This window comes from Perca flavescens, chromosome 2 (assembly GCF_004354835.1).
Source record: "Perca flavescens isolate YP-PL-M2 chromosome 2, PFLA_1.0, whole genome shotgun sequence".
NCBI classification, from domain to species: domain Eukaryota; kingdom Metazoa; phylum Chordata; class Actinopteri; order Perciformes; family Percidae; genus Perca; species Perca flavescens.
Window position 1 is genome coordinate 14,659,148 of NC_041332.1, and position 19,621 is coordinate 14,678,768.

The 19,621-nt window shown below is 41.6% G+C and overlaps 2 protein-coding genes across 5 annotated transcripts; both read left to right on the forward strand.

The window, feature by feature from the left end:
• Positions 1 to 2,382: 2,382 nt before the first annotated feature.
• On the forward strand, positions 2,383 to 14,084 carry cp110 (centriolar coiled-coil protein 110). 4 transcript variants are annotated; one of them, XM_028603817.1, is made up of 11 exons: positions 2,383 to 2,861; positions 3,520 to 3,645; positions 3,890 to 6,518; positions 7,271 to 7,410; positions 10,415 to 10,516; positions 11,024 to 11,140; positions 11,237 to 11,338; positions 11,498 to 11,614; positions 12,775 to 12,857; positions 12,943 to 13,033; positions 13,357 to 13,442. In XM_028603817.1, exons 1-10 carry the CDS (start codon positions 2,733 to 2,735, stop codon positions 12,992 to 12,994), a joined length of 3,597 nt encoding a protein of 1,198 aa, XP_028459618.1. In that variant the 5' UTR covers positions 2,383 to 2,732; the 3' UTR covers positions 12,995 to 13,033; positions 13,357 to 13,442. The 4 variants fall into 4 exon arrangements, with proteins under 4 accessions (XP_028459618.1, XP_028459598.1, XP_028459608.1 ...); XM_028603797.1 differs by lacking the exon at positions 12,943 to 13,033 and having other exon boundaries at positions 13,357 to 14,084; XM_028603807.1 differs by lacking the exons at positions 10,415 to 10,516; positions 12,943 to 13,033 and having other exon boundaries at positions 13,357 to 14,084.
• A 201-nt stretch (positions 14,085 to 14,285) lies between these two features.
• Positions 14,286 to 18,194, forward strand: sirt7 (sirtuin 7). The gene is made up of 10 exons (XM_028603218.1): positions 14,286 to 14,483; positions 14,631 to 14,768; positions 15,436 to 15,540; positions 15,620 to 15,690; positions 15,798 to 15,870; positions 15,986 to 16,084; positions 16,676 to 16,912; positions 17,142 to 17,222; positions 17,336 to 17,442; positions 17,580 to 18,194. Exons 1-10 carry the CDS (start codon positions 14,319 to 14,321, stop codon positions 17,785 to 17,787), a joined length of 1,284 nt encoding a protein of 427 aa, XP_028459019.1. The 5' UTR covers positions 14,286 to 14,318; the 3' UTR covers positions 17,788 to 18,194.
• Positions 18,195 to 19,621: the final 1,427 nt, after the last annotated feature.

Below are 19,621 nucleotides of genomic sequence, written 5' to 3' on the forward strand. Positions count from 1 at the left end.
TTTGTTGTAATAGTCCCCCTCTCCAAGTTTACTTGTGATAACATTTATTTTTCCATCAAACCACATGTGTCTACTAGTGAGCATTTGGCCAGGATATTTTTGTGTTTCTAAAAGTATTTAACGGTTGGTTTAAAGCTATAGAAAAGTAGTGACTTTGTGTGAATATGGCGTAGCCTATTCAGAAAAGCCCTTGTAATAAGAAATTCTGTGTTTTGTAATATTTCTGTATGGGGTGTAATAAATTATTGTACGACAGTACTTCATATCAGAAAATACTTATAATGTGACCGTCTTTGTAAGTATTTATCTTCAACTAAATTATTGTACTTTTTTGTTGCAATTTGTAGATACGTAAGTGATGATGACAAGGTATTGGTAATCATGAAATTAACTGTTTCATCATCGGTCTGATGCATCTTTTAATTTATTGATGTATATACTGTATGTTTGTTGATAAACAGGTTACTTTATTTTGTATATGACCAATAAACATGTTTTGAAATGGAGCAGCTCTTGTGTGTCTTGTGTAAGTAAGGATTAAGAAAAAATGTTTAACATAATATTGTTTAGTATATTATATTTATTTTAAATATATTCTAATGTTCAGGGTGCGGATGAAATATTAAAGGGGACATATTATGCAAATTTTTAGGTTAAAACTTGTATTTTGAGTTTCTATTAGAACATGTTGCATGCTTTAATAATTCAAAAAACATTATTTTTCTCATACTAACACTCAAAACTTCAAGTCTGTGCTGCTGTTGTATTAAAGGTCCCATGGCATGAAAATTTCACTTTATGAGGTTTTTTAACATTAATATGCGTTCCCCCAGCCTGCCTATGGTCCCTCAATGGCTAGAAATGGTGATAGTTGTAAACCGAGCCCTGGGTATCCTGCTCTGCCTTTGAGAAAATGAAAGCTCAGATGGGCCAATCAGGAATCTTCTCCTTATGAGGTCATAAGGAGCAAGGTTACCTCCCCTTTCTCTGCGTTGCCCGCCCAGAGAATTTGGCCGACCCATGAGAGAGAGACATCATGGCTTTCAAACGAGCAAAGTGGCAGTTAGTCAAGGCCACCCCCCCCTTGCCCCCCCCTCTCCTTCACAATAGATACAGACACAGAAATAGCACATACTAAGGAAAGCTCATTGTGGGACTGGCTCTAGTGGCTGTAATTCTGCACCAAGGCTGAATTTTGGGAAAGAGACTTCAGATACAGTATTAGGGGAACACTAAGGTCTATATAAAAGCATCCAAAGAGCACCATGTCATGGGACCTTTTAAGGTGCTGTAGGTAGGATTGTGAAGATACTTAGCCAAAAAATGTGAACATCAACAACTCCTAAGCCCCTCCCCCCACAAGGGAGAATTAATGCGTGTGCATGAGCAGCGATTGACACACAGTTAGACACCCCCCCCCCCCCCCGGCCCTGATTGGTGCATCTGAACAGGGAGCAGTGGTTTTTTTCATCCAGCAGGCATACAGGCTGTAGGTGGTGCCAGAGGATCCGGATTTATTTTTTTATTACCTGCTTCATGTAGTTCTACTGGAACTTAGGGTCAGTTTCAGCAAATATGACAGAAAGTTAGTTTTATAAGTCTTACCTATTGCACCTTTAAAAAAGGAAAAAAAAAAAGCCTGTATTATACTTAACAGACAGAACATTTTAAAATGTAATATATTTATTTCTGATATGCAGTATACGTCTAATATTTGTAAACGTGTTACAATTCAGAAGACAGACACTTACTTTCTCAGCAGACATTTCAAAAACAGTTAATTGCAGCATTGCATTGCACTGCTGGAACAGAACCATTGCCCATGCTATTGGTTTCACCTGTGCATTTCTTCTGCAAGAACTTGGACGCACTGACTTGCTCTCATTTTATACATTACGTATGATTCATATTTTTTATATTAAATTTTAGGGTGCCACAACTCTCCACAACTGAAATGTACTGCATAATTTGTACAACTATTTTTTATTAATTTTTTTTATCATTAGTTGTGTGTTAATGTGTCATTTAAAGGGCACACATTTGTGTTTAGCCAGGCAAGTCTATAGGTGGCAGTATCAAGTTATCAGCAGCTCCCTGCGTCTCCAGCAGATCTGAATTCCGTGAAAACAAGGAGCGCCATTTGGCATTTTAATCCTTATTATTACAAGCTTCGCAGCAATATCGTTGATACAGAGGATGCGGGTTTATTTGTTTCGTTAAAGTGATGTGATTATGTGTGAATTAAAGTTCTCTGTTGAGTTTTAAATTTGTATATTCGTTGTTTAATTTGGTATATCCATATCCGTGCTGTAAATCCACTCCGGGTTTTCAGAGCGCTTCGGCGGTTTCCAAACCGTCAGCGCTGTTGCTCCGGGAGGAGAGGCGGGTAAAAATGTAAACACACACATTCATCCTCATGGAGATTTGTTGTTAGGTAGCTCGCTAGACTTTATTTAATTGCTATTTTATCAGAAGTAACTCTGCGAAGCTGCTCTACTTTTGCTTCTCTTACTTCTTTTAATAATAGATATTAACTTTAGACATTACTTTACAGGCAGTTTCGTACCAACGACCGCTAACATTAACTTAGCTAAAGTCAGTCAGCTAGCTAGGGTTACGGCTCAGCAGCTAACGTTAGCAAAAAAAAAACATCAAGATATCGTACGTATAGTAACGTTAGTTAGTCCTTCAGTTGTCAAACGTTACCACCTACCGTGTCCTGATGCAATTTGATGGAGGACTACGACAAGTTTGTGCAGCATCGTCTCTCCCATCTGAGGAAAAGTGAGGAGGGACACGGCAAACCTTTAGCTGCATCCTCTCTCATCCGCTTCTATGGACAACCCATCCTCCCTCCCCTGGTATGACTCCGTTTTATGATATTTGTGTTATAATCAACATGATTCGGGGTTTAAACATTAGCTAACAAGATGCACTTGCACTAAAAACACTTGAAAGCTACACTACCACTTTGCTGTCTCTGTTCAATTTATTTTTTTATAGTATAAAATCATAACAACAGTTATCTCAAGACCTTTTACAGATCGAGTGGGTCTAGACCACACTCTATAATGTACAAAGACCCAACAATTCCAGTTATTCCCGTTGTGTAGCCTACCGATATGTTTGATAAGGCTAGTTACTGTGCTGGCATGTCAATGTGTAACTAGTAGTTTTTGTGGAATAGTGCTGCAATCAATCGACAGAAAAGTAATAAAAATGTGGGAAATAATCATTCATAGAAGTGATCAAGCAAAAATGCCACATAAGTGTAATCTATGTTCATTAAGTTTAACGTCATTTGGGTTTTTGTGTGTTGATAAAACATGCAATTTTAAGAAGTCCCCTTAAAGAGGGCCCTGTGAATTTGTGATGGACAGTTTTCACTATTTTAAAGACCAAACAAGTAATCAGTTAATCGAAGAAGAACAGAATAATCAATGATGAAAATAATCATTAGTTGCCAGCCCTGTTATTGCACATACGTGACACCTAATGTCTGCGTTCTGATGATAACAGCTCTCAGGGGAGCAGAGAGAGGAGATGCAGCGACACCGAGATGCAGCGCAGAAAGCTGCTGTCCACAGAAAGTTGAAGGAGGATTCAAGAATGGCCTACGTGCAAACTATCCTACACAGTGTTCAGGTAATATAACTCCTGACTTTTCAGCTATCTTCTTGGTAAGCCTAATATGTTCCTATATTTGTATTCCTACATTACTGCGGAGCAGTTTTGCTAAAGTATAACTTGGACTACTTAGTCCTATTCAAACATGCAGTAGTTCTTTTGATGAATGGAGTCATTAGACATTATTTTCATTCATGTACTGTTTTGTCATGCACCAGTTAGTTTTAATCTCTGAGCTCTTGATATGTGTTATAAATTGCAGCTGAGGAAGACGCCAACACTGGAGGAGTTGCTTCAAGAGTCAGAAATTAACACAAAATCTTCATATTCCCGTGACACCAGTGGTGGGTCAGTGTCGCAGAGCAATTTATTCATAGGACCGAAAGATAGTCTTTCGCTCTCACCACCCGGAAGAAAAGAGCAGGATGGTGTTTCTCTTCCACCGTTTACATCAACTACATATAGTGCCTTTTTCACTTCTAATGTGACACCTCAGCAAAGTTACCAGGAAAGATGCCTTATTGACCAACATTACAACAAACATGGATCACAGCCAAGTTCCCTTAATGGCGTAAGCCACCAGTCAGTGTCCTCCGGCTACTTGACCTTAGATAAGTTTGAAAACACCCCCAGTGTCTCTGAAAGGATTCATGCAGAGAGAGAGAGCCATGGCTTTGGCTCCTCAGACGGAGCTTATGAAAATAATATGGGTGGCTTTTTCCTTCACAACACCACAAACACAATCGCCAAGATGCCAGATATTATTAGCCACCCTCCCATAGATGGAGAGGAATTGGAAAGTAGTGGACTGGAATCATCTATTTGTAGTAACGTTATAGTAGTAAAAGACATTTGTTGCACCTTGCTCCAGGAGGATTCAGTCATATGTGACCATTTACCAGTAGAGAAATCTGATAGCAGTCATCTGGACAGCACAGAGGGTGAAGGTAACCTTCCCTTTACCACAGTACTTGACACTGAAGAAGATCACAGTTTGGACAGAATTGAGGGCCCAGTCTCTTCATCAGAAAACAGTGACATTTCAGACAACCTAGAGTCATCCCAGACATCAAACACTCATCGCATTCCAACGACAGAGCTGCAGATTTCACACGACCCCAGAGAATCAGAACCAGCGGACAACCACGTAGACGAAGCAAAGCCATCTGAGGAGCCTCATCGTCTGAGTCTCCAGGCCTTGCTGAAGAAATCTCAGGAGTATCGGCGGCGCCAGCGGATGCTTAGGAACCAAGCCAAAAACACTCAAATTCAGGAAAGGACCCAAGAACAGACAAGGGCGGAGGAGCAGAGCCTCTCTGATAAAGAGAACGACGAGTTCCCTTACATGGGGAGTGTGACTGCAGATGGGAAGAAAACTCAAGAGAGGAGAGGTACTCTTATCCAGTCGGTGGAAACGTCGCAAAATAAATCTTGGGAAAATGAGAGGGTGGTTGAGAGTGAGTTTTTTGGGGGAAAGGCGAACTTTAAATCTGAAATCTCCCACTTAACAGGAGATGGAAAGCCTAAGGAAATGACTAGTGTTGAGGAGGAAACAATCCTCAAAAATAATAAGCTGAACATTTCCCAAGAGGTCATAACAGAGCCTCAACAAATCAGCACCTTCCCCCTGCAGCCCACACCAATAGAGACCTCGCCTGTTCAGGAAGCCTTTCACTTGACCACCTGTCCCGCAGCTTTTTATAGTGGAGTAGGGAAATATCACACTATCCCAGCCCCTAATTTCTGTAGGAGTCCTGTGCACCGCAAAAGCAAAGGCAGTATCCAAGATGGAGACGATGGAGAAGCTGTCGCTGCGGCCAAGACCTCAAAGAGGAAAGTTTTGGTCGATACTGGTTTGATTGAAGACCACAAGGTTGATGAAGTAAACCTGGGACATAAAACCAGTAACTCAGCAGTTCCTTTCACTGTGAATCTTATGGTTGAAGGTGATGTAACGAGCGTTTCAGCCAGGAGTTCACAGCACATCGATCAGCTTGAGTCCAACCTGTCCAGTCTGAAAGTAATGATCTCTGATCTGGAGTCCACACTGACAGGAAACTTGAAGAATCGCAGCCAAACTGAGAGCAACGCTCGCAGTGAGGTCACTTTTAAAGGCATCAAGCACTCGCGTCAAAGTGATTGTGACTACTGGGAGGACAAGCCGAGGAATGATGACGGTAGCAATGAAGCAGAGCAAGACCAAAGGTACAGAGAGTGGCAGAGAAGACAGTTATTAGACAATTTCAAGAACATGCAGGAAGATACAGAAACTGAACTAAGCATCAGTGACAAAGACAATGTTTCTATCATAGTGCAGGTAAAAGAAACGGACGCAGTTAACGTAAGCGAGCTCAGGCTAGTCAAAACCTTAGCAACAGAGAGAGCAAAGGAAAAAGGGACGTGTAATGAAGGACTTGCAAAGAGTTACGGACAGCGTGGCGGCAGTAAGAAGCCCACAGCGAAATGCGTCCTCTCCGTAACACAGCAGCAGCGAATTCCCGATGTATTCAGAAATGTTCCATCTGCAACCACGGCTTCACCTAACGTCTCGGTGCCTTTGGATACCAGTAACCATCCAGTGGAAAGTAGGAATGAGACCGCTGTAGACGGTCACAACTCTACCCACTCGCCATCCATCAACCAGTCGTATGACGTGGAGGCGCCGTCTGGCCTGTGGCTCCTCGAAGGGTCAGGGTCCGACATGGGCTCAAAAGGTCATCTTGTTCAAGAGGAACATCTGACCCCGGAGAGTGGGGGTGAAAGCCACGGCGGGGTGTCCAAAGTCAAACGGAGGCTGCTCATGCACGTGACAGAGGAGACCGGGGAAAGGAGTGCAGATGTCAGCAGAGGAGCAACCTCTGTGGTCAGACCCAACGCCAGCACTCCTAGAGGTAAGGACAACAATGAGCCAAGTGTGGCAGAGAGTATACATACATACGTACAATAGGGTTGCACTATATATATATTTATTTATTTAAAAAAAAAAAATATGTTGTCGTCATCGCAACGGCGCAGAGAGATTTTTGTTTTTAGTTGAAAGAAAATAGGAGAAAACTTTACTTCAAAATGTAACTCATTCCTTTTTTTAGTGATGCCTTTTAGTTTCAATTCAATGTTCTATTTGTAAATTAAAGAATGTTAGAAATTATTTCATTTCATTTGTTTTAAATTCAATAAGCAGTTTGTTGTATTTCAGCAGGAAGCGGAAGAAATGCAGAATTGAGTACGCTTTAATATCTGTTTATTTATCGCACATAATATCGTTATGGCAATAATCAACAACGTTATCGCATATTTTCCTCATATCTTGCAGCCCTAATGTACAAAACAGTCTTGTCATTGGGGTGGCTAGAGATTCTGAAAATGAAAATAGAAGTCAAAGATTACTTAAAAACCAGACATTAAAATAAGAACAGTAAATGCCTTTAGCATCTGCAGTATATCAGGAGCACAAGTCCAGTTGCGTGTTCTTTGTTGAAGGCCTACTTTAGGCGAAGTGCCCTGTACAGCTCTGTTTATATTGGGAAGAAAATATCTAATGAATAGATCAGATCAGAACCCAGCATACATCTTGTCCTCAATGACACATGGTTTAGTCTTGCCAACGGTTTTTATTCACACATTATGTGGCCACATATTACAGATGCCCAGCCTTTAGCTGCAGTGCGGTGGTACGAAGGTCATGGTGGTCAAGACAAGCAGGAACACCTGAAACAGACCCACGCTGCTCAGGTCAGAGCCCTGCAAGAGGAGCACCGGAGACAACAGGAAGAACTACTGCAGGTAAGACAATGGAAATAAATGATTGGTATTTGAACTTGAGTGCAAAATGAACAAAACATGCAGAAAGTACAGCGTTTTTCAACAGAGATAGAAATGGACATTTATATAGTTTTGACAATATACTGTCATATAGCCCAGCCCTAATTGGGTGAATTAGATGTTGAAGATACTGTATGTGAAGCCGGAAGTGGAATCTCAACCTCTTTAGTGCAAATGCATCTTGTACGCTTTAGGGATGTAATGTGCAGCTTACAAGACAGACTTGCAGAAGGCAATTAGAATATGACCCACAACTGGTTGTCATCAGACATGCTGCCCCTTTCTCTTATGTCAACGTGTAGACCAACGTGTAGCAAGAATAAACAGGCTTGGTTATTGGTATATTAACTCTGTGTCTAACAGAGATGTTTTCTATTATGGGAGAGCTCACAAATGTTATAAATGTAGTTTCATTTTTTACTGTTAAAGGTTAAGTCTGGCGATATTTTACATATTTCATATTGTAATCAAATACCATGAAAAGACATGAGCCTACTAACAAGTATTGCCTGTGTAGCCAAGGCATGATATAGCTTATTAAACTGATAAAGGTCTGGGCTATAGACCCCCAGTCTTGCCACTCTAAAACTAGTCAATCCCACACATACACCATCTTGCTGCCAAAAATACTTAGTAGCACACCAATTCTGTTGCTGAAAATCAGTGTCTCTGCAGGTCTTGAAAAGAATTCAAGGCCTGAGAGTGTATTGAATATTTATTTTCTAATCTGCGTAGACAGTAACATGAGCTATGATTTGTTTTGTGTGGGGTTGCGGGTTGTCAGGATACACCTATAGGCTACATGTGGGACTGGTGTGACAGTAGTTTGTGCATGCTGGAAGCTGTTTTAATCGTTTTTGTGAAGTTCGAGTCAGCGTCACCATCAGACTTGCATCAACACTGTTGCTACGTCTAGGTACGGTAGCTACGAAGCTCATCAACTCACAATGGGCAAGTGTTGATTTTTAGCTCTTTATTGAATTTGCAAATCCGTCTATCAATTTTCCATAATTGACAACAATGTGATATAGACGTCAATAAATAAATGTACTTAATGAGTATTGGCAATTTAATAAGCACTACAGAAACCCTGAAAAGAGTATACGCAATTCACTCCTGTTTGAGTAACGTTTGCTAAAGCTGGGGTGCCCAGCTGTTGTAGGAAGGTATTTAGCCTTTTTAATAACCATGTTTACAGCTGTGAAGGCTGTGCGGAGAGAGATGACAGGAAATGAGGAAGAGAGAGAGAGAGAGAGAGAGAGAGAGAGAGAGAGAGATGCAACAAAGGTCCCCAGCCGAAGTTGAATTGAAGATGTTGCTGTTCATGGTCATTCCTGAACTTTAGGGGACCTCAATTGGATTTGTTGACAGTTAGAACAATATCGATACAACTCTTGACTTTTTATGCAAATGTGTCCACTTCCTTGAGCGTCAAAACGGCCATAAAGAATCCGCAAGACTTGAAAGAAAACCTGTACGTGTTTTGAAAACACTAAAACTACCAGACTTTTATTATTACTCTAAACATAGTTCAAAGACAGTCATATATGATATTTCCTCCATCCCATTGGCTCACTTCTTGCATCAAATTGCATCACCTATTTCTGTACAGATCTCGAACTACGTAGTTCCTGTACAGCAACCATAATTCACTCTACCAAGGTTTTTGACTTCACCCAAAGTCACCTATGAGAATTCAAATAAATTAATGTTTCCATCTTTTTCAAATGAGAAAAAGCTTTCAGAGTTTCCAACCAATTCACTAAGCTGTTATATAACATTGACCCTAAATGTTCTTTTGAAACTAGAATCGGACCTTTTGAAAGGCTCTGGCACGGTGTCATATGTGGGCACACATACACACATGCTCTCGCCTAAGCCTTACCTGTTAGAGCGTGCTTCAGGAGACCGAGGTCGTGTGCAGACTATAGACATCTGCTCATTACAAGAGACCTTCAGACTCTCCCCAGTAACAAAAAACACACAGGAATTCTACCATAAATGTTTCATTACATCCCTAAGAGGCGAGCTGGCATGGTCGCCTGTGTGTGTGTGTGTGTGTGTGTGTGTGTGTGTGTGTGTGTGTGTGTGTGTGTGTGTGTGTGTGTGTGTGTGTGTGTGTGTGTGTGTGTGTGTGTGTGTGTGTGTGTGTGTGTGTGTGTGTGTGTGTGTGTGTGTGTGTGTGTGTGTGTGTGTGTGTGTGTGTGTGTGTGTGTGTGTGTGGGGCGCACATGCAGGACTTCAAGGACGCCTGCTGTTCTCTGGCAGCCAGTTCTTGTTTCTTCAACTTGTGTCTGTGTTTGTACTTGGCCAGTGTCCTTGCCCTATTAATCACAGTCTCTGTTTAATTTATGTATCCTTAACAACAATATAATTAACATGAGCTGTTTAATAAAAAAAAAGACTTCTTTTTGACTCCCCTATGTCCTTCCATCATTTGTGATGTGATGAGAGAGCAAGCTGGCTGGATTCTGGTAAAAGGAGGAGGGGACCGAGGGAATTGACACAGAAAAGGAAAGGATAATTTGTTTAATTCATGAGCGTCTGTGGTTAAGTGCCAGATCGTCCCGTTGAGTGCCACAGCTAATGGTCCCTTCCCTTCCCCTTCTCTCTTTTTTTTTTTTTTCTTCTTGCATCCCTCTCTTTGTTTTGTCTCATACCTCCTCTGTCAATTTTACTCTCTGGCTTTATTCATTTTCTCCGTCTCTCCTGTCTCATCATCCCCGTCATCCCTCTCCTCCTTCTATGGTCCCTCTCTTATCTCATCCCTCTTGCCTCTGTGCCCCATCTCTCCCCTTATGTCTATTTCTCTCTACCCTCAATTAATTTCTTCCTCCTGCCTCATTTGCTGTCCTTTCTAATTCAATATTTTCCAACCTTGCCTGCTCCCAAATGCACGCACGTGTACATAAACACACACACACACATGCACTTCTCCACCTATTCCTTCCCTCTACCCTCTCAGGCATTGGCAGTGCGTTACCGTCTCCTCCAGAGCGTTTCCTTCCCTTGCTCCATGTCAAGCTCACGTCTTGGGGACAAGTTGACCATTTCTACCCTCTCTCAGGTATCACCATCACATTTGTTGACTAATGTCAGTGATGCAAAAATCTTATCCTTGTACCCACACTATTTTTTATTTATCACAAGTTAGTTGAAACACACTCGGGTGAAATACTTGCCCCTCGATGTATTAATCTATATCAGTAACCCCTCTTATCTGTCATTGCTCTCTCATATGTATTCAAATACAATCAGCTTCAGTTAGACTATATAACTATAAACATGTCCCTTTTAATACAGCATCTTTAGATAAGTGAGTGACACATTATTATTCTGCTTATAATTCTGCTTATTATTCCCTATTATAATGATGAGCTATGAGTCCACTTGCGTTGATGCGATAAACAGATGCCAACCAAAAGACCTTGAGAATCTTTGTGGGAAATTAATTGGTTGTCATTGATGGAATTAGCATTCTCCTCTCTATTCCCCTCTGGTCCTCATTATTCACCCCTCTCATCACTCGTTCTCCCCTCTTCCTCCCTCTTCCTCCCTCTTCCTCCTTCCTAAGCCCTCCAGTCCACTCTCAGGGCGCTGCCGCCCTCTGCTGTTAGCAGCCGTGAAAGGTTTTCTAGCTCGCAGGCTGCTGAAGACTGAGAGAGTGGCGCAGCTGGTGCGCACCATTAGGGTGAGTAGAGACAGAAGGGTCACACGACACATCTGTTTCATAAAGTGAACAAAATACAGATTACAACTCTGTGTGTGTGTGTGGTCGGTCATCTAGGACACACATCAGTTCCTGCAGGCCCTCCAGCAGCAGAGCCCTGGCAGAGGAAAGTTCTGTAGCAGACAGGACCTTTTATTGCAGGAGAGAGTCACTCTGCAGGTATTAAAGCAAACATGTGTTGTAAACATCTGTTAACCTTTCTCTGCTTCACTGCCAACTGAGCCATTATTCCCTCCATTAGCAGTTACCGCAACAGATACTATGATTACACGCATTCATTCAAGCCATCGTCTGCTCTGTAATCGTTTCCCCCTCCAGCTGCGCGCTGCACGTTACGAGGTCCACGACATATTCTTCAGCCTGTCAGCCGGAGAGAGGATGCAGCTGATCAACTGGGACAGAGAGCTGGCCAGAGAGAGAGAGCTCAGACGACAGGTAACCTTTTCAGAAGCTGTATGTGAGCTGGATAAATCCTATACGTTGGAGGAATGTTGATTTCTTACTATAGATAGTGAAGCGCTCACAAATAATGCCAAAAAAAGACACAAGCAGAATTATATGCGGGGAAAGTACTGTAGTTGTCAGGTTAGAGCTGGCTGTTACATTGAAACACTGGCATCACAGCCAGGTGTAAAAGTGTGATTGTGCACCACTGGGCCAAAACTAAACACTACACAGAAATATCAGTCAGTGTTTCCCCGAGGTGGACTGCTTTGGGGTGGCAGGGCGGTAGGATGCTAAACCATTCTACCATAATCCGTTCTCAAATGCAACACTTTAAAGTTTCTTTGAATATTTAAAGGAACCATTTTTTTAAAAAAAGTTCCTTTTCGAAATCCGCTAATCCAGCACTAATTTAAAAAGAAAAAGTCACTTTTATAGCTGGTTTGCCTGTTATCACTCCCGTTATTCCCTTCTTCCAAAACAGTAGCAAATGCCAGGAGTTGAGTTTTCATTAAACCAAAATTCTGACCTGTGTGTTATTTGCCAAATTAATCAGAGCACACAAGGCCAAATTGCCTCCTAAGTTACCTTATGACAAGTTTGCGGACAAGCAGTGATGGCTATTTTTTTTTAAGTGGAGTCTGGCTCAGTGCTCACAGTACATAAAACGCACCGGTACTACATTACATCACTTCCAGCAAACTTCACGGAAAATAATGAGGGAGAAACTGCATCACCGATCTGTTTTAACCAAATATTCTCCGGTCCAGCTGAGATAAAAACCCAGAATCTGTCGGCATGTTAGCGTTTCGTCGTACCAACAACGTTATCTTCACTTCACCTGTCACATCCTGTGCCCTGCTGCAGAATGAATATAGGGGAAACGCTGTCAGGATTTAATCACATTTGCTCTGATTCAGGTCTAATTCAAATTTAAAATACATTATGCTTTTAGTACAGTCAGTCTTCATGGTGACTCTGGTGAACATTGTTGCGTGCAGTACTTATGGTGTTGATTTAATTTCTTAAAGTAGGCAGAGAGGACTGAAATATAGATGCTGTTGGTATTCTATTGGTACATGTGAGTATTATACCTTGTGGGTAGTACAAAGACTAATCTAGTGTGTTTTTGCTTGTATGTGTTTGTGTAGAGTGGGCACACAGGCAATCCCAGAGGGAAGAGTTCTCTGTCAACTGCAACACAGAAGTCACTGGAGAGGAAGAGAGGAATGATGTGAGTTTTCACTGGATCTGTCCTCCCTTCTGTTTTCTTTAGATTTCTGTATAGCTCAAGTGTTTTTGTGTGTGTGTGCATGCAGTTATAAAGGACACGTGGACACAGTTACTTCCAATAGTCACAATACAAGATAAAGGAATCTCTGCGCATCAGCCAACTCGGAGCTCAAACCGGTACCTCCACTCTGATAAAGACATGCTTTATGTTGAAACATTAGTTGCTGCACCTGATTAAAAGCTCCTACTATAACCGTGTGGTCCAGATCCCGCAGTCACAGTCCAGTATCAACCCAACCTATGAAAACTGCACACAATTTATTCGTGGATTTTGCACATACAGTATATTATTAAATGCAATCACAGATTTTTCAGAAGTTAACAGTATTGTTGCAGCCAGCTAAAAAAGCTCTGTTCAGCTTAATGAATTGAAAATATTGCGCTTTTTTAACAAGCGGTAACTTTGTCCTTGGCTAAAACCTGTCTTCTCTTCCCTCCAGGATCCAGAAAAAGGTAGCGGAAAGGCACACGGGAGTAGTGACGAGGACTGGACACAATACTGGATTCTCTGCCGAGCAGCCGCCGGAAACCAAACGAGGACAGTTCAGAGCAAATCCTCAGAGGGTCCCCAAGAGCACTCACTCCTCCAGACCACGATGACACTTTCCTAACTGGCCCCAGCGAGGACTCCTAATAAAGCCTCCAGCTAAACAAACACTTTGGCGTCCTTAAGCTGACTGCAGCAGACATTATGACATGTCATAGCAGGAAAAGCACAAGTGTAATGAAGATCACTAATGATGGCTCCTTCTCGTTTGCATATACCAGTAAGCCAGTAGTTCCAAACCTGGGCGTCACCTTGTGAGATGATTAGCACAGGAAAGAAGCAAAAAAGTATACAGTATATGCAGAACAAATAGACTTTCTTGTGAATTACTGTATGATTTTACCTCTGTGGAAAGAGTCTATAAATCAGGTTATTAGTTCAGCTGTTTTTGCATGTTAGGTTTTTTTTCCAGTTTTCCAATGCTAAATCTCTACTTTAGGCTAGACCAGCTCCAGATGTATTGGCACATATTGAACTCTGTTAGTATTGAATTTACATATTTTTTTGTAGGACAGTGTGCTCACTTATACAGCCATTTTAATATCCATCTTCCTGTTACCGCTAATACTTGAATAATGTGTTACTCCCAAGGGTTGCCCTTAAATATGTTTATAGTGTATTGGGGGGTGTCACATGTCAGCCAAAAAAAATTTTTATTGTTGGAAATTTTGGACCTGTTTTATGTTATTTATTTATATGTGGTTTGTAATAAATATTTCTTAACCCTTGAAAGTTGCTCTGAAGTTTGTGAAAGCTGGGATTTACAGACCCCGAGCAGGAGGCGGCGCTGCTCGCCGGTTGCTGTCATCTTTACACCGATAACATCCGCTCCGGCTAGCGTTGGTCGCTGGCGCTATGTGCCGTGTTTTTAATAGCCAAACGCCCTCAGCTGATTTAAAAAAAAAAAAAAACAGGATGGAAGAGGAGGCAGACACTGGCGTTTCTTCGCGGACAGAGAGGAAAGCTTTGGAAAAGGCCAAAATACTTCAACGAGAACGCGAGAGGAAGATATTTAGACTGGTAAGACGAGGCAACAACACATTTGGAGCCTCTTTTTTTTCTCCAGCTAGCTAGCTTGCTGGCTAAAGCTCTTTACTGTGCATGCACTTTAGTTAGTGTTTCCTAGCCGGTGAGTCTGACCATGCTTCTCTGTCCTGTTAACTGAAGGTTGGACGAGTCCTGAAGAAACCGGAGGCTGATCGGTCGGAGGAGGAGGCAGCTGTGTTACTGCTGCACGGAGAAACTGTGGAGGAGCTCTGCAAGCGACAAGTCCGCACAAACGTGCTCAAGAGGAAGCAGGAGGAGGTGAGACTGCCAGGCCCACTGAGTGTTAGTTATTAAGCTAACTAGCTAGGTAGACTATCACACCTGTCCAACCTAACGGGTTCTAACAAGATGGTGAAAGAACAAAGACGTTTGTAGGTTGAATGGCAAAAACCAGACGGGTTGTTTCCGTGGTTGGTCCTGGACTAGCTAAGAAAGGACCTGGGGGCCCTCAGTAACTCAGCCCACCCCAGGCTTTCTGTCCATCACTCAGTTTGTGAAACAAAATAATTTATAAAAATGTACGTAAACATGGCCCCATTGTTAAATGGTAATGCAGGACCCACCTTTTCTAAGATTATTTTTTGGGCTTTTCCGCCTTTAATGTTCGACAGGGCAGCTAGGTGAGAGAGAGGGGGAAGACATGCAGGAAATTGTCAGAGTTCGGATTCGAACCCGGGACCTCTGCGTCGAGGCATAAACCTCTCAGTATATGTGTGCCTGCTCTACCACTGTACCAACCCGGTCACAGGACCCACCTTTTCAAGGCTCTTTTCATTTCAGTTTTTCTATTTTCTATGAGTAAAGTCAATAATTAAGAGAATGGCACAAATCAGGATCACAAAAACCTGCTATGGCTGTTCCTTGATACAAAAGAAGTATGTGGTTGTAAACTTAAACCATCTTGTTTTTTCTGTACCATCTGCAGGTGTTTGATGATGCTGATGAGCTGAAGAGTAAAGTCAGGCAGCTCGCTGTGGCAGTCAAGCAAGCAAAACATCTGGTGGTATACACCGGAGCCGGTATCAGTACAGTACGCCAAACTCCTTTTTATCTTCAGTTTCCTTTTCCTTCTTAAACTTTCCCAGGACTGATGCTGTCTTTCCTTTCAGGCAGCTTCTATCCCAGACTACAGGGGCCCTAATGGTGTGTGGACACAGCTACAGAAGGGACGGACAGTCAGGTAAGATATATTTGGTCTTTACCCTGATCTGATATTAGCTGCATTTTCTTTTAAAGTGAATTAAACCCCCAACTGCTATTATCTTTCTTGTTTCTCTTTACAAACAGTTCATCTGATCTGAGTAAAGCTGAGCCGACCCTCACGCACATGTGTGTTAGGATGCTACATAAGGAAAAGCTGGTATTTGAGACCTAGATAAATAACTTGTGGATGTTCCATTGGTATTTACACATACTAGTTTTTACATTGTGTGTGTGTGTGTGTGTGTGTGTGTGTGTGTGTGTGTGTTTAAAAGGTACAGCATGTTGTTTCTCAAAACTGTGATGGACTTCACTTGCGTAGTGGTCTGCCCAGACATGCCCTGTCTGAGCTTCATGGAAACATGTTTATTGAGGTGAGACATTGTCTCAGTTGCTGACACTCATTCACTCATTTATTCACACACACACACACAGCTGTTGTCCTCAGCTACTTACTTCTAAAACAAAAGAATCTTACCATCTCCTGGAAAGACATAGTTCAGATATTTATTTATTTGTAAATAGAATTTGCAGTGCTGCCTCTAAAAGCAGCATCTCAGCAGGATTCAAAACTGAAAAAGATCTGTATTTGCTATATAAAGTCTGATCCTGTTTGTTTGTTGTGGGCACACCAGCTGTCAAATACATCCCATCATGCTCAACATTGCACAGCAATGAGAATAAGTGAACTGCAGAGTGCACACACTTAACAAATAAACAGCAGTTGTAGTTAATAATAGGACGACATGCTTCAGTGAGCCACGCAAGCAGAGCTGCTTTGCGCTTGTCTATTTCACCGTCATTTGTCACTGACAGGATATCCTTACATTACAGATACACAATGCCGGATTGTCAAAGAAACTACATTTCTGAGATTGTTTGGGGATTTTTACACCATCCTGGGAAACTGTTCTCCAAAGAAACTAAGTTACCCTGACATGCTGGTTTTATCCTCCTATCTGTAGGTGTGTACAACCTGTTCCCCGGTCAGGGAGTACGTGCGCTTGTTTGACGTGACGGAGCGGACGTCGCTGCACCGCCATGGGACATGCCGCAGGTGCAGCCACTGTGGTAGTGAACTGAGGGACACCATAGTGCACTTTGGGGAACGAGGAACCCTAGAGCAACCTCTCAACTGGAAGGGAGCTGCAGAGGCTGCCAAGATGGCGGATGTTATCCTCTGCTTAGGCTCCAGTCTGAAGGTAGGTTTTCTAAACCACAGGGTGTCTGTATGCATTTTGTAATCTGAAAAGGTTTGTTAAATTGCAATTTCAGAGTTTTGTTTTAATCAGGTTAATATATTATGAATATCATGAAAATACATTCATTGACATGTAAATTAATATATGTAAAATGATTTGTATTTGATAGCTTATTAGCTTGTGGCATCTTCACAACATCTTCTTGCACTCTTGTTTCTCTCTCTTCTAGGTGCTGAAGAAATACGCTTGTCTGTGGTGCATGAACAGACCAGCAAGCAAAAGGCCCAAACTCTACATTGTCAACCTCCAGGTATAGTTGGTTTTTGACATTTTAGGTGAATAAGATGCAAATGAATTTGAATAAGATGCATATAAAGTTCTGGCTGCTCTTGGCTGATTTAAGTGTCTGTGCTTTTGTTCTAGTGGACACCAAAAGATGACCTGGCTAAGCTAAAAATTCATGGCAAGTGTGATGAGGTAATGAGTCTGCTAATGGAGGAGCTGAACATTCAGATTCCTGTATATGACAGGTAAGGACTTTTTTCACAAATGCATTTTTCATGCTTTACAATACTTGGGTTTTGGAATATCCCCATTATTCATACACACATACACGCAAACCAGAAAGATTATTCCAAGCTCAGTTTCCCTCATTCTGTCTCATCAGGGCGGAGGACCCCATCTTTTGTCTAGCCACACCTTTGCGGCAAGAAGAGGTCGACAGCCATACTCGTGAGGTCATAGCTCCCCTTGACGGGCAGGAGGACTGCTTACCTGACTCTGGAGAGCACGCAGAAGAAGCCACAGCTGTGCAGGGCGGATGGTTTGGAAGAGGCTATGGCAAAGGAAGAAAGAAAAAGAAAAAAGCTGCATAATCAAGACACATGCAGATGTGGTTAACGTATGTGAAGTGATCAATCCCAATGAGGGATTCAAATTTCAGTCCCATAATGAGGACGAGTTGGACTTTACTCTGCTGTTGTCTTTTTGGCTGCATCAGTGTAATTTAGTCATATGCAGTGTGTGTACGCGTGTGAAGGGAAAACACACGTTTGAGTATTTGAAATTGAGGTTTCCTCATTGCCACACAATGTTTTCAGCTTTAATCCAGATTGATTAAGAAAAAATATATATCAAAGTTTTGAAACATTCCTGCAGCATTACATTTTTCTGCTGTCCCTCTGTATGGTCCGTATGTCCCTAGTCTCTCTTTGCCAGACCATCCTCTACAGCACTGCGGAGTAGGGTCTGGCTAGTCCATACAGCATTCTGGGATGAGAAAAACGTCCTCTGGTTTATTGGCATTTCTTTAAACCAATCACAATCGTCATGGGCGGTGCTAAGGCAGAGCCCCGGTGCCGCTGCAAAATAGCCTCGGGAAAGAACTTGTTTTGGTGGAACATGTGTACGTTCAGTCATTTTAGTCGTGCAACAGAAAACTCAGATTGGACAGATAGTCTAGCTAGCTGTCTGGATTTACCCTGCAGAGATCTGAGGAGCAGTTAACCATAGTTCTCCTAAATCGACCTGAGTTTAAAATTGACAGCGGCAACGGAGCAATCCCGGAAGTGGAACGTCACGGATATATACTAGTATGTCACAAACCCTATTATTTTAAATGACAACGTTTTTTTTCAGCCCCATTTGAAGCCTACAGGGGTTGAATCATCCTCTGGAGATTATATTTTTGGTGGAGTATCACTTTAACCAGAGTTACATTTATGTTTTTACCAAGTTGGTATTGGTGAATTGCAGTAAATGATTTGTTCTAATAATTGCAAGATGCTGCTGGTTTGAAAATTAGCTAGACGTGAATAGACATTAAGATACAGGTGTCTAAAGTGTACGTTACTGTACGTATGATTTAGTGTTTACAAGTAGCAAATGCCAGTAGAACAGCAGCAGCAGCGAACAAACGACCATTTTTTGATTTTGGTGCTTTTACTGGGAAGAGATTGTGGAGGTCAAAACCTTTCTTAATATATTAGATTAAAATATATTTTTTTAGTCTTTTTCAGATGTTTAAAACTTGCATTGTTGAATGTACCTTCTTTTTTTTAACACAATGGCTTATTTGTGTTGATGTATATTTTAATGATATTTTGGTTAACTTATTTCCTGAACTCACCGCCAGTCTTTATCTGCTGTCCTCCATCCTCAGGTTTGCAGGCTAGGTAGTACAGCTACTACTGTACCTCAGTTTACTGAAATTGAGTTTGCGTATGTTTACATATTTATCTCAACTTTTGACCCTGCTGCTGTCACATTTGTCCACAGAGACGTGCAGAAATGTTTGTTTCTTTCTTAATTTTTATTGTTGAATTTTTACTTACATTTTGTTTAGTTTTTAGTTAATGTCATTTCAAGTTACTGTTTCTTAAGTGATTGGAAACTCCAAATATGTGTCTCTATTAACTTGTCTCAGGGAGATCCAGTGTTGTTATTATTAATCTCATCCTGTACCCTATAATATCAGAAGTTATTACAGGCCAGACTAATGACCAGAAAGAGTGTCCAGCATTCCTAAAACTGGATGTGAAGACTCCTTGGTTTTTCATTGTATTTTGCAAAAAGGATGCCATACTTGTAAGACGAAGTGTTCCGTTATTTTAATGTTTGATCATCTGCGTTTTCATTGTAGTGGCCTTTGCTTTAACTAGTCAATTCATATTTGTAATAATATTATAGTAAACTTGATTTATAGACTTG

Coding starts and splice junctions, on each gene's coding strand:
- cp110 (XM_028603797.1), top strand. CDS start 2,733: ATGGAGGACTACGACAAGTTTGTGCAGCATCGTCTCTCCCATCTGAGG. Junction 2,862..3,519: donor AACCCATCCTCCCTCCCCTG/GTATGACTCCGT, acceptor TGATGATAACAG/CTCTCAGGGGAGCAGAGAGA. Junction 6,519..7,270: donor CAACGCCAGCACTCCTAGAG/GTAAGGACAACA, acceptor CACATATTACAG/ATGCCCAGCCTTTAGCTGCA.
- sirt7 (XM_028603218.1), top strand. CDS start 14,319: ATGTGCCGTGTTTTTAATAGCCAAACGCCCTCAGCTGATTTAAAAAAA. Junction 14,769..15,435: donor TCAAGAGGAAGCAGGAGGAG/GTGAGACTGCCA, acceptor TACCATCTGCAG/GTGTTTGATGATGCTGATGA. Junction 16,085..16,675: donor ATGGAAACATGTTTATTGAG/GTGAGACATTGT, acceptor TCCTATCTGTAG/GTGTGTACAACCTGTTCCCC.